This window comes from Vollenhovia emeryi, unplaced genomic scaffold, assembly GCF_000949405.1.
Source record: "Vollenhovia emeryi isolate VEMERY1.0 unplaced genomic scaffold, V.emery_V1.0 DF939169.1, whole genome shotgun sequence".
NCBI classification, from domain to species: Eukaryota; Metazoa; Arthropoda; class Insecta; order Hymenoptera; family Formicidae; genus Vollenhovia; species Vollenhovia emeryi.
In genome coordinates, this window is record NW_011967197.1 from 929523 (window position 1) to 942001 (window position 12479).

The following is a 12479-nucleotide window of genomic DNA, read 5'->3' on the forward strand; positions in this document are numbered from 1 at the left end:
TACTGTGTGTCGATTAGAGCCACCGCCGGCACCGCACGCACCTCTCTTGCTTCCTCTCGCTATCGTGACTCGATCATGTGCTGAGTGTCCCTTGTAAACAACGGTTTTTGGTTATGGCCTCGTCCCCGAATTTTGATTTAAAAGAGCGATTAGATATTAGTTTCAAAGACACAGCGGCTTTATGTTCGTTATGCAGAAACATAGCTTCCGGTATGTATTTTACGAAAACAAAAGTCTTTTTTTTTTTAGACACGTTTCACTCGCTCGGCAAAATTAAACAACTAGTAGAAAGAGAAACGGAGGGAAAAAAACAAGTTTCGTGCTTAATTGCAGCTTTGGAATCCCATGGCGTACATTCAGGCTCGGTTTCACCAACGTTGTTTAACTTCAAGCTCGGCTTAATTCGTTCTCCGTCTCTCTTTCCAACTGGTTACTTTAGAAAGAGACAAGTATGAATTAAACCGAGATTAAGGTTGAGCGACGTTTGCTGAAACCGGGCCTTAATTGTCTTAATGTTATCCACAATTTTGTGACCACAATCGCTGTTGCATCCCTCTTGATTTAAGAATTTTATGTTAAAATTGAAATTTCGTATTGTACATATATGAAAATCATAGTCTAACATTACAGAAGACATTAAAATATTTTCTCGCTGATTGTTTGATTTTATGTACAGGTCTTATTTGACTCTATCGTTTAAAATCTTTTGTTTCAGAAATAGAATTAGGTTCCACGAAACTGTACACGTTTGTGGAGATACTAGGTTCTTACATGACAGACCAAAATGTTCTCACAAGGGAGAAAGGAGTCATGGCACTTTCCTTCGTTTTGTCGCAGCTACCCCCGGATTATCTCAATGAATCTGAATTGCATTTTATCACAACATTTTACTGCGACAGGATGAAGGATCACTACAGTATTGTGCCATCTATACTAAATGGCATTCAAGCAATTGTGAGTATTTGTCCGCGAGGTTTCATCTCTCGCGTCGTTTTCCGCTCTTGAATTCATTATAAACTTTCTTTTCAGGTAAACATGACTCATTTACCTGAAAACGCATCGTCGTCATTACTGAGAGTTATGTTTGAGCACGTTCAGTGTCAATCTCAGCTGTTGCCCGAACGTCGCAAGATATATTTTGTACTTAAAAGCTTAATAGAGAACAGATCACATGATCTGAGATCCATGGGACCAGATTTAGTTTATGGTATTATCAACTCTATGGATGGTGAAAGAGATCCGAATAACCTCGTGTTATTGTTTAATATACTACCGCATTTTATAAAAGAATTTCCATTAGGTCACTTAACTGAAGAAATGTTTGAAGTTATGGCATGTTATTTCCCAGTTGATTTTAATCCTGTAATTATATCATCAATTAATTTTTTTTTGTTATTCTTCATACAACACAACAAATTTATAATTTATAAATGTTTTGCAGTCTGGCATGGAGGATCTGAGTGTGTCACGGGAAGATTTAGCGGAGAAATTGGCGCCTTGCTTATGCGCTGTCCCAGAGTTTGCAGATTATTGCTTACCTCTTATAATTGATAAATCGTGTTCCACTCTCAGAGTTGCTAAACTAGATTCTCTAAATCTGTTGCGTGAAAGTGTTCAAACGTTTGAGCTGTCAAAAATAAAGCCGTACTTATCAGACCTCTGGGCAATTTTAATGAAAGAAATAGTGCCGGGGAGAGACGTTGAAATAAGAGACACTGCTTTACGAGCAACGGCGTCTTTAATTAAAGTTACGTCAGTCGATGAGACTGTTTGCAAACAATTTATTGACAAGATAATCACTGATACAAAGTCGTCGTTATGCGATGTGCAACTCAGTTTGTACAGACCTGTCCAAACGCTATTGGAAACAATAGCTGCGGTTAACAAAACGATATGTGTACAAATCTTGCAAGTTGTAATACCTTTATGTATCGGACAATATTCCACAAAGAATTCATTGAACGACAGAATTGCATTGATAGAAACGTTAAATAGTTTTATGAAAATATGTTCTAATTATGACTTTTGCGTTCAAGGTGAGTTGAAACTATGAAGTTCTGATAAAGTCGCATTTATTTTGCACTATTACTCCCATTATGGCTCATTGAACTGTAATACTAATGTCTCGCACATATATAAACATAATGAAATATTTAATCTAGATGTTCCAGAATTATCATGGACAAATATACCTCAAACGTATTTAGATAGCTTGACAGTAGAAAATATTGAATTAAAAAGTAAACTGTTCCTTGGTTTAACAATCCAAAAGGCACATTTAAATAACGTACAACGCTCTGTGTTGTATAATACGATATGCGATGAAATTGAAACGGGATGCGATGAGATACAAAGTATATGTCACACAACTGTTATAGAGTTTGCTGCGTTATATCTTGAAGAAATATCATTGTTAGTAAAAGAGAGATTGTTATCAAATACAGGTAAGTTAAAGATACATAGTTGATATAAACTTATTTCTGTGGAGAAGTATGAAGTGATATTGACGATATGTTTCAGATGAAACGGGAGTGGAATTACTAAAACGTAGGATAAAAGCTTTATTAGCAATTGCAAAAATACGTGAACTAGGTTGTGTAATACTCCCGAAAATTGTTACGATGTTAACAGACACTGTTAGCACTGATATACGTGTCACAATATTACTGAACATCCAGAAGCTAATTGCTTTTAAGAAATCTGATTACAACGTATATCAATTTCTGTACAAGGAATGTCATATTATTGAAAAATTAATTTCACAGACAAATGTCGATCATGAGATGTTAATATCTAATATCTGCCAGTTAATTATACGAAATCTTACAATCGAAGAACAACGTGCGATTGTAGCAAAATACGCGGTGGTTTTGAATACGAAAAATCCCGAAACCGATGTAACTATAATGATGAATCTTTTCATTTCTTTACGGAAAGATATCAACTTGAATATAAATAATAGTATGGTGGAAAATCTGTATAATCTAGCAACTGGCAATTGCAATCCGGATATAAGGCAAACAAGCTGTAAATTTCTGTCTGTTTTATTAAATAAAATGAAAGTGTCAGATCTCGATAGGATTGTATCTTATCTGGAAGACAAAATAAGTAATAATTTAAATACGGACAGTGACATTAAGCTAAAGCAATACACAGCTAACTTCCAAATTTGGGTGACCAAAGCACTCGTCATGAGAGGATACGCAAAGTCTCAACACTTTCTAGAGAATGTACGTGTGGTTAAATATAATTGTAATATTGTAATACTCTGTTATAGTATAGATAAATTAATCTACTCTCATCTTTGTTGTTACAGCTTACGCGCCTATTAACTCACAATGAGATAGGTCAATTTATAGGTGAACGTTATCAAATTTTAGTAAGTAAATATGAGGAAATTTTTATAACGGAAAATTTCTGCGACGTAAAAATCTTTTATAAACAAAGAGTGTTCGAATATTTGTTGCGACAAAACATTAATTTTACAAGCGCAACGAGACAGAATTATCTTATTGCTTTGGTACACTTGCTAGAACAGATGCCTGAAGAATTATTATTTTTGCACTTAACCGAGGTAAGTTTTCATCATTAATGAATCACTGATAACATTTTCTTGCAATAGAAATAATATTCTGATTAATGTATTGTGTCAGTTGGTGCCGCTGTTGGTCGAGTCTCTGTCTCTTAGTAATGAACACTTGGTTCTCTGGACGTTGACGTCATTTAAACTTTTACTTGATACTAAACACGACGTATTTGCTGATAATTTACAATGCGTTATACCAAGGCTTATGCAATTGTCAACTCATCGGATCATGGTAATTATTTGCAGTAACTTCAATTTTTTAATTCTGATATTACTATAATGTAAAGTTATATTCTGGTATTAATAGGGTGTTAGAATTGCGGCTCTAGAATGCCTAGCGCATTACGCTAATTATCCCACGGTTCTAATCACTCTATACAAGCAGACTGTGTTAGACAAATTGGGGATGATAATCGACGATCGTAAACGTTTAGTCAGGAAGGCTGCGGTGGAAGCGAGAACTCGATGGTACCTAGTGGGTACATCTGAAGAACAGTCGAAGGAGTGAACGATATTGCAGCTCGGTCCTGTATATATCTAATGCGATTTTATAAATAATTTTTTGCCTTACTTTACATATATTTTGAATGTAAATTTCTCATTACCGAATATTAACATGTTGTATCTACATTTGTATGCGATTGTGTTTATTTATGCATCTAATCCACAATGTATTTTCCTGAGCATCCCCCAAGGTTTCCCTATGCCCGTCTGTCGTAGACATCTTCCTTAATTGAATAAAGAATTGATCTTTGTAAGTGGATTAAGACTTCCAGCTAGTTTAGACGCGTTCAGTGCAGCACAGGCATGGGTGACGGTAAGAATTTACAATTGAAGAATAACATTTGCCTCATTGGTTTTAGGAGTAAAATTCTGTTTCTGTTGATGTTACATAGAAAAGAACACGAGTATTTCTTTATTAAATAGAACATTTGATTTCTTATTAAATATCCGTGTATCAATTAAATACTGGGCGGCAGGTGTGGCAAAGAACGGTGCGTACAAATATGACGACGGTACGAAATATATCGGCGATTGGAATCGCAGAGGATTGAAACACGGCGCTGGTCTATTAGTTCTTCCGAATGGAACGCGGTACGATGGGGCGTTTCAAAATGGATTATGCTCCGGCTTGGGAGTTATTGTATTTCCCGATGGAGCGAAGTGAGTTACATTGCAAGTTTATCTCGAGATTGCGCGTTCAGAACTCAGAAATATCGTCGCGCATATTTCTACACGAAACTACTTACATTCTCTTTTACTTAGGTACGAGGGAGAATTTATGCAAGGATGGTTTCACGGCCATGGTGTGTTCTGGCGAGCCGACGGAATGAAATTTGAAGGGGAATTTCGTGGAGGTCGTGTCTGGGGCTTAGGTATATAATCAAGTTACAAGACAATTAATTCTTCATAATTTCGTAAATAAAACATTGCAACAATTTTTGGACTACATACCGTTTTTCAATTCAACTCTGAGTTGTATGCTTTCGAAAGCTTATAGCTTTTTATTCGCTAATCACAGGTTTAGTGACCTATGCTGATGGATCACATGGATTTCCAAGGAATGAAGGTTTCTTTCAAGATTGCAGATTAGTAAGGCGACGACGTTGTCCTGACATAGTGCAGAAGGCGCAAAAGATTTCTATGATGGCACGTGCTCAGTGCAGTTGAGCGGAAATAAAATAAATTTAGTACAGCTAATAAAAGGGAACGTATGTAATTTTTATTCGCCAGCCTTATACTCCCGCTCTGGTATTATTTTAATAGAAATAAAAGTCTGCATTATATTATACATTTGGATAAATTTTATATTTTTTATCTTATTACGCGCGATGTACATTTAAACCTTTCCCGTATTACCCACTCACCATTGACATTGCAGCGTCAGAAGCGTATCTCGTATTTATCTCAAGAATTCATACAAGATTGGAAAAAGAAATGCAGACTTATCTTTATCACGTGGAATTAAGACACGAGTAATGTCGGTGATACCAGTTTCCCGAATACAGAATGAAATGTAATTGTAACGAGTTACGCCCCAAAAGAAAAAGTTTGAGAGCGAACACAAGGCTAGACTACTTTCCGCTCGGAGAGGCGTGGCCGAGCCGGATGTTCCAGTTTTGAAGACGAAGGTGTGGTACCGATCGATATACAAAATTCGCACAATGTTTTACAATTAGTATAACAATGTACGAGATCTTAGACTTAGAATTGACAGGCAGGTTACGGAGAAGTAATTCTCCATATTGCTCTTTCGCGAGAATGTAAAAGAGTTATTTGACACGTATCAATAAAATTTGTCTAACAGATAGATGTCTTATGGAAGAATTTGACATGCAGAAAAATAATATAATTTGTCTCATTTGTCTCAAGTTGTATAGAAAAAAAAGTAACATTTTTAACAACCGTGGTATTCTTAGCAATTTAGTGCATTCTTATTAAAAGCAATGTATTAAGTAAAGAGCTTTAAAATTTAAATATTGTTAAAGATAAAGACAAATAACTAGTAAATTTCAAATGTTATCTCAAAACATTGTGTACAAGAGAAAACATTTTAGGCACTTGAATCTTCGCAAGGGTATACGATTCAACAGGGAACAAGGTGTCCGGCGTAATGGCGTAATATTAAATATATCCTTGACACTATATCCCACCATGGCAAGCAGTGAGTACCGAAAGATTCTGTGTGGCTCGTCGTTTGTCCGCCAAGTATAAAAGTACCGATTGTCACGGATTGTAGCATTCGTATTTCAACTCAGACACGATCAAAGTCATCGCAGCATCTTCTACCCGTAGCACAATGGCAGCTAAGGTATGTACGGTGATAGGATAAATTAGATTCTGTCGAATATGGAAAATGTGTACGCATAGGAATACGAATTTGCGCTCTTAAGGTTGCCAATTTGTTATCGAGAGTTCTGTTTCAGTTGTTCGTAATCGCCTGTGTTTTGGCTGCGGCCAATGCCGGCTACATCGGCGTTCCTTCCGCCCTGCAGTACCAGTACGCGCCGATAGCGCACGTTGAACCCCATGCCATCACGTCGACGTCCGACAATATTCTACGCAGCCACGGCAATCTGGCGCAGGTGGCCACGCAAACCAAGACCATCGACACGCCTTTCTCTAGCTCGAGCAAGACCGACATCCGCGTGACTAACCCGGCTGTCACCACCTATGCTCATCTTGCTCACCCAGCCCCGTTGACGTACGCCGCAGCCGCTATACCGGCGGCCGTGCCGCCAGCTGCTCTTGGAGTAGCCTACTCGCCAGCTGTTGAGGTGTCTCATATGAGCTACAGCAGCCCGATTGGAATCGCCTATGCTTACTAAATCGATCACATCAGGCGCAACTTCATACGGCATATATTTATTCGAAAATCTGTAACTACTTCTGTACGTGGCAAATTAATGGTGCTACAATGTAAGTAGTTACGCAATAAAAATCACACTTTGTTCTATAATCTAAGGCTTCATTTTTCAACCCCTATAGATCTATAGATCCATCTATTCGTTTCTCACGGGATTGAATTAATTACGAATCATAAAGGATTAATAATATATGACGGAAGCTATTGCAACATATCGTCGCATTTAGTCTAGGATAAGTTTAATTGGTAATAGCGGCGTGTCGAGGATCAAGTACTCTCTACGAGGTAGAATAACAATCAAGTTTTTATGTACGAAATTTTATTATTATTTCATGTTTTTTCATGACGTTCGTCAATAATTTATCAACAATTTCGAGTGGCATGGGGGGGAAGAAACATTTCGATAGAGAAACAAAACAATTTTGTGAATGGTGACTTCGGGGAGAACTGCGGAGATGTGATCACATGTGTCCGACATTAAGGGCAAGGTGAATTCTGCGATGTGCGTGGTTGCTGGTAGGTCTTCTCGTTCAACGTAAAAGAGATCTAGCCCAATTTAGCACCTCCCCACGCGCCATTGCCACCCCATCCGCCGTTGCCACCCCATCCGCCGTTGCCACCCCACGCGCCATTGCCACCCCACGCGCCGTTACCCCACGCGCCCTTGGCGCCATTGCCACCCCACGCGCCGTTATCCCACGCGCCCTTGGCGCCATTGCCACCCCACGCGCCGTTGGCGCCATTGTCACCCCACGCGCCCTTGCCGTCCCATCCAGCGCCACCCCAGCCAGCGCCACCCCATCCAGCACCACCCCACGTGGCGGCAGATTTCACGACGACCGCTGGCGCGACCACGCCGGCGTAGACTTGTGTGATGGCCAGGAGGCCGAAAAGCACCAGGAGCTGCAAGATTTAATAACGTTTATTTATTTTCACAAATTTCGGAATGTCTTATTTACTGGGAAATGTTAATGTTATGTTTAAATTTGTCTTGTTTTACGTTATATATCCGGCCACTCTTAAAATGAAAAATAGTTTTATATATGTTGACAATCACGTTCCGTTGTTAAATTGGAACGTTAGTAATCATGCGGTGTATGCGTTTTATATACATAATCTTCTCATAATATAAATATTATAATAATTCTAGGAGTATTATAATCTATAATGTTAACTTGAAGTCTCATAACTCTGGTCGATTTTCTACAAACTGACGGAATATGTGATACACAGATAATAATCTTGAATGTCTTTGGCTATGAAGGGACTTACTTTGAACATGATGTCGTTTTTCTATTTCCCGTTGAAACACGAGGAACGGATTGAATGCTCTGTCTAAATCTAACAGCGTATTTATACGCGTGCTGCAGCAAACCTGTCTAGTATGCGTGGTGCATTTTTTCCCAAAAACTTCTTTGTACGCGTACGCATTCTCTGTCCACGGTAAGGCGTTATTGCATCACATAGTTATAAAGTATTATATCTTGTTACTTGAATACATTTTCCGCCTTCGATGATCGGTATATTAATCGGCCTGTTTTCTCGCTCTAATCGTGTTCCATTATGACGTCAGAAGCGGGAAATAGTTGGTGAATTTTTCTTCTTGCAATATACGTCAAAATAAATAGCTTTTCTCACATACCAACGTTTGCATTTCATAGCACAGATTGATAAAACATTTCGAAAACGCAGAGTTTAAATTGTAAACGAGTCAACAGGTTGACTACGTGGTTTAAAAAATTTAATTTTAATTCTCGAGAATGCTCGACTATCATCGATGTATTCAAGTTTATCATTCAAGCTCTATCGCATATACTTTTCGTAACATTCTTTTGATAATATATCAAGCAATAGTTTGCATTCTTTTCTTGTGATTCATGAGAGCACAAATAATAGACGATTTTTGGTGAGTGTTTGGTACATATACCAAAGTGTATCAAACAATCGCCAAAAATCGCCTAATATGGCAAGTACAATTTTATGATAAAACATAAAACAATATGAGAAGCAAGAACAATTGATAGTGCATTCGTGTAAGTGCAATAAATTCAATAAATTTGTGAATTCTATTTCATTAAATCGTGAGAGAGAGAAAGAACAGTTAATTACTTACAAGTTGTTTACGTACACTCGCATATTAATAAAGTAGTTACATGTAACTTGATTCCTTATAACGCTTTTGAATTTATTAAAATATATTGCTAAACTGCAATATCGATGCATGTCTCGTGCTTCGCATTATGGATATTGCGCAACTGACTGTATACTGTACACCAATCTCCTCATTTATGATTGTCTGATGCAAGTTTGTATCAAGTTGCACCGGATTAGTTCTTTTATTGACGCATATTATATGGGCAATTTGTATCATTTTTCTTAGTTGTTGCCTGCAATATATGCGGAGAGCAACTTAAGAGAAGGGTACGTCATGGAATCCTTTAAATTTTTAATTATTTAAAAAAATAATTTTGCAGAAACATCTTCAGAATCCATAAAATGTCCTCTCTCACAAAAGTTATGTGGAAACGCCAGTTGCAAACAAAATTGCATCTGATCACACGCGTTATAGAACGGTCCAACATAAAAAAATATTATATTGTTATAAATTTAATATTTTAATTTTAAAAGAAAAGCTGTGTGTATCTTCCAAAATAAAATAGCCATTGATTTTTACTTTAATTTTAAGGGATAAAAATTACGGTACATTATGCCAAAATATTTAGAAACTCTCATTACGTAAGCTTCTTCTTAATTCTTGGCATCTCTGTAAAGCTTCAACTTCGGTCAATTATTGCTGGAGAAACAATGACGTTGCGTACATGCCCTGTGATTTTGCGAAGAAAGTTGACTGACTTCCATAACTTTTAAGAGAAGTAACTTGCGTAATTCGTGACCTTGCACGAGATACATTTGAACCATGCTCCTGCAAAAAAAACGGTGAAGGTGACCTACATATGTATGTCCGTACGACATAATGAGGCTAAAGATTGGAACTGGACCACGCCCTTTTATCATATCATCTTTGTGCGTATGATAAATTAATATTTTACAAAATTTATTAATTTTTATAAATTTTCATATTTAGATAAATTATATATAAAATTATATGTAGAACAGTTTCAGAGAAAGGTAGAAACATTTGTAGTATTCAGCAAAATAAAAGCTGTCTAGTTAATATAAATCTAGAAATAAACAAAGGAGGGATAAAAAGACAAGAGTCCTCATTTCAAAATATCTCTCTTTTTTCTGCTTTAGAGTGACGATGTTAACTTTTATACTTGATAATTTTGGGCGCTACAATACACCAAATTACACAGTTTCAATGAGGTCAGTTGGAAGGCCCCACTTCAGTAATACCTTGATACGATATACAGTGTCTAAAATTAATTTTGATACATATTAGTCTTCTTTATTAATCCTTTATACACTTTGTACATTTATTTATAATATATTATATGTATATAATTTATTATGTATCTCATAGAATTTTCTCTTGTCTAGATTTTCTTCTGTTTTAATTTAGTTATTTTTTCACAATCAGAATTGTTCTTTTGTACTGCCTCTTTAGTATTCATTTGCCAACAGACTGAAGTTACAAAACGAGCAAAAGATAGAGCACGTAACACGTGTTTACTTTGTATATCGGAATAAGAATGAGAATTGAGGTAAAGATCTTAGAGAAAATATTTGATTGTGACATTTTTAGAATAACAAAATTGTTTGCTAACAAAAATAATAAAAATTAAATTGTGCCTACTACAGAAGAAGTATTCATTGTATATACATGTCAAGATACATATACAATTATACCTTTAATTTAAGATAGATCCTTTGTCCTAGAGGTAAAATTGTTGATTAAATGCACCATTTATACTGCGTCTTTTTAATTCTTTCGTGGCCTAACGCCAAAAATGGCACGTCCCACTCTCACACTTGTGCTACCCAATTCAATCTACAATAGAAAACAATGCGCCTTATATAAAACATAAAATCTATTGGCAACACTATTCACAGATTGTCCAGAAATCTTACCGCATGTTCGTAATCATTGGACATCCCCATTGATAATTCGATATCCCTTATATCGATTCCCAATTTGTCGCGCAGCTTTTCTCTGCATACCGTTAAGCAAACAAAATCAGGATTTGGTCCACTCGAGACATCGTACCCTAACATTCCTATCGTCATGAGGCCCTTAAATTTTAAATTAGGACATTCCTGTATGATATACTTCACAAGGGTTGATACTTCTGCAATGTCGCAACCATGCTTTTCTGCAATCAGATAAATTTTTATGCAGGGTGAGCCAAAATTCGTTGGACTGCAAATTACACTACTTCGTCCTTTTATGACTTTCTCAAGTGAAGCATTAAATGAACCAAATATCTCATTACCCGTTTCCTGACTCGTGTTAACTTGTACCATGACATTTAACTTGCTGCCGTCGCTCTTTCGAAACCTCGGCCACGAATTATTGAGCGCGCTGGCAAGTTTGTCGCTACCGACAGTTTCTATGATATACAAATTTGGTACACTTAAAACCTTGTTGACCTTGTTCCTCTGCAAACTGCCTATAAAGTGCCATTGAATTTCTTTGCATTGCTCAAAGACCAGGGGGCTGCAAGCCTTCTCCATCAGCTCGTTCACGTAATTTTCACCGAAATGTCGCTGACCGGCCCGATACGCGGCTACTATCGACTTCGTGGGTTGCAGTTTGCTGACTGCTACCAGCCGCGGCTCGCAATACTGATGTTCCTGCGAAATAAATTTCAAGGTCTAACCTTAGCGTTGACTGTCGAAACGCGACGTTCTCTGGTACAACTATCCAGCGAATTTTTTTTAAAGAATAATAAATTTTATACATTAAATTAATAGCAAACGTGAAATACCTGTGCTCTCTTCGCGGCAGCACGCGATATCTTGTCGCAGACAGATTTCAAATTTACTGCCACCTCTGCCATGTTGCACTTAAGTATTGCCATAAATCGCTTCTCGAACGATCGAATTTAGGGCCAGTTTCACAAACGTCGGTCAACTGTTTAACCAGTCAACAATTCCTATTTATTTCTATTTCGTTATCTAAGAAGAGAATAAGTTAACCTTCGGTTGGCAGTTAACCGACGTTTGAGAAACTTTGGAGTTTCTTTTCCTCCTTAGTATGGATATCTCTCCTTTTTTTAGTCTCATTCTTTAATAGTCTCACGTGTCGAGCATAGTAAACATCTTATGGCCGATTTTTTCACTTCCCGATAAAATTATCAGGAGGTTAATCTCAAGTTTTGGCCAATCACGTGCATGGATCTGGTAGTTGTCTCCCGTTTAACTTTAACCGTAACATAACTGGATGTGAAGAAATCGGGCATTAAAGTCATTATGATTAAAGTCCATACCAGGGCCTAAATTCCGTACACGATTACCGACGACCATCGATACGTTAACGACGTTTGCGCAGCTTTTCTATCATGTAGAAAAAGCTGCGCAAACGTCGTTAACGTATCGATGGTCGTCGGTAATCGTGTACGGAAT

At 37.2% G+C, this 12479-nt stretch overlaps 5 protein-coding genes across 8 annotated transcripts; 3 read left to right on the forward strand and 2 right to left on the reverse strand.

The window, feature by feature from the left end:
- The first annotated feature begins 25 nt into the window (after positions 1-25).
- On the forward strand, positions 26-4214 carry LOC105564021 (MMS19 nucleotide excision repair protein homolog). The gene is made up of 9 exons (XM_012016089.1): positions 26-210; positions 716-954; positions 1030-1362; positions 1442-2036; positions 2163-2444; positions 2521-3230; positions 3317-3574; positions 3654-3818; positions 3894-4214. The coding sequence occupies exons 1-9, from the start codon at positions 114-116 to the stop codon at positions 4092-4094; spliced, it is 2880 nt and encodes a 959-aa protein (XP_011871479.1). The 5' UTR covers positions 26-113; the 3' UTR covers positions 4095-4214.
- Positions 4215-4309: 95 nt separating this feature from the next.
- On the forward strand, positions 4310-5297 carry LOC105564020 (MORN repeat-containing protein 4). The gene is made up of 4 exons (XM_012016088.1): positions 4310-4403; positions 4567-4750; positions 4853-4962; positions 5109-5297. Exons 1-4 carry the CDS (start codon positions 4394-4396, stop codon positions 5255-5257), a joined length of 453 nt encoding a protein of 150 aa, XP_011871478.1. The 5' UTR covers positions 4310-4393; the 3' UTR covers positions 5258-5297.
- Positions 5298-5472: 175 nt separating this feature from the next.
- Positions 5473-7046, forward strand: LOC105564022. 2 transcript variants are annotated; one of them, XM_012016091.1, is made up of 4 exons: positions 5473-5718; positions 6145-6251; positions 6327-6398; positions 6514-7046. In XM_012016091.1, exons 3-4 carry the CDS (start codon positions 6387-6389, stop codon positions 6913-6915), a joined length of 414 nt encoding a protein of 137 aa, XP_011871481.1. In that variant the 5' UTR covers positions 5473-5718; positions 6145-6251; positions 6327-6386; the 3' UTR covers positions 6916-7046. The 2 variants fall into 2 exon arrangements, with proteins under 2 accessions (XP_011871481.1, XP_011871480.1); XM_012016090.1 differs by having other exon boundaries at positions 6346-6398.
- Positions 7047-7499: 453 nt separating this feature from the next.
- LOC105564079 (protein FAM98B-like) lies at positions 7500-8234 on the reverse strand. Its single transcript, XM_012016179.1, has 2 exons — positions 8226-8234; positions 7500-7856 (listed from the first exon to the last, which is right to left on the reverse strand). Exons 1-2 carry the CDS (start codon positions 8232-8234, stop codon positions 7500-7502), a joined length of 366 nt encoding a protein of 121 aa, XP_011871569.1.
- A 1353-nt stretch (positions 8235-9587) lies between these two features.
- Positions 9588-12388, reverse strand: LOC105564023 (proline synthase co-transcribed bacterial homolog protein). Of its 3 annotated transcripts, none has more exons than XR_001009083.1 (5): positions 11843-12388; positions 11348-11708; positions 10986-11227; positions 10764-10905; positions 9588-9876 (listed from the first exon to the last, which is right to left on the reverse strand). XR_001009083.1 is itself a non-coding variant. In XM_012016092.1 (4 exons), the coding sequence occupies exons 1-4, from the start codon at positions 11933-11935 to the stop codon at positions 10837-10839; spliced, it is 765 nt and encodes a 254-aa protein (XP_011871482.1). In that variant the 5' UTR covers positions 11936-12387; the 3' UTR covers positions 10472-10836. The 3 variants fall into 3 exon arrangements, 1 of the variants encoding a protein (XP_011871482.1); XR_001009082.1 differs by lacking the exon at positions 9588-9876 and adding an exon at positions 10178-10330 and having other exon boundaries at positions 11843-12387; XM_012016092.1 differs by lacking the exon at positions 9588-9876 and having other exon boundaries at positions 10472-10905; positions 11843-12387.
- Positions 12389-12479: the final 91 nt, after the last annotated feature.

Excerpts from the sequence above, each read along its gene's own strand:
- LOC105564021 (XM_012016089.1), top strand. The coding sequence starts at position 114 with ATGGCCTCGTCCCCGAATTTTGATTTAAAAGAGCGATTAGATATTAGT. Across the intron at positions 211-715 it reads ATGCAGAAACATAGCTTCCG|AAATAGAATTAGGTTCCACG; the intron begins GTATGTATTTTA and ends CTTTTGTTTCAG. Across the intron at positions 2,037-2,162 it reads TTATGACTTTTGCGTTCAAG|ATGTTCCAGAATTATCATGG; the intron begins GTGAGTTGAAAC and ends TATTTAATCTAG.
- LOC105564022 (XM_012016090.1), top strand. Across the intron at positions 6,399-6,513 it reads GTAGCACAATGGCAGCTAAG|TTGTTCGTAATCGCCTGTGT; the intron begins GTATGTACGGTG and ends GTTCTGTTTCAG.
- LOC105564023 (XM_012016092.1), bottom strand. The coding sequence starts at position 11,935 with ATGGCAATACTTAAGTGCAACATGGCAGAGGTGGCAGTAAATTTGAAA. Across the intron at positions 11,228-11,347 it reads TAACACGAGTCAGGAAACGG|AAAAGCATGGTTGCGACATT; the intron begins GTAATGAGATAT and ends ATCTGATTGCAG. Across the intron at positions 10,906-10,985 it reads CCAATGATTACGAACATGCG|ATTGAATTGGGTAGCACAAG; the intron begins GTAAGATTTCTG and ends TTTCTATTGTAG.
- LOC105564020 (XM_012016088.1), top strand. Across the intron at positions 4,751-4,852 it reads GTATTTCCCGATGGAGCGAA|GTACGAGGGAGAATTTATGC; the intron begins GTGAGTTACATT and ends TCTTTTACTTAG. Across the intron at positions 4,963-5,108 it reads AGGTCGTGTCTGGGGCTTAG|GTTTAGTGACCTATGCTGAT; the intron begins GTATATAATCAA and ends CGCTAATCACAG.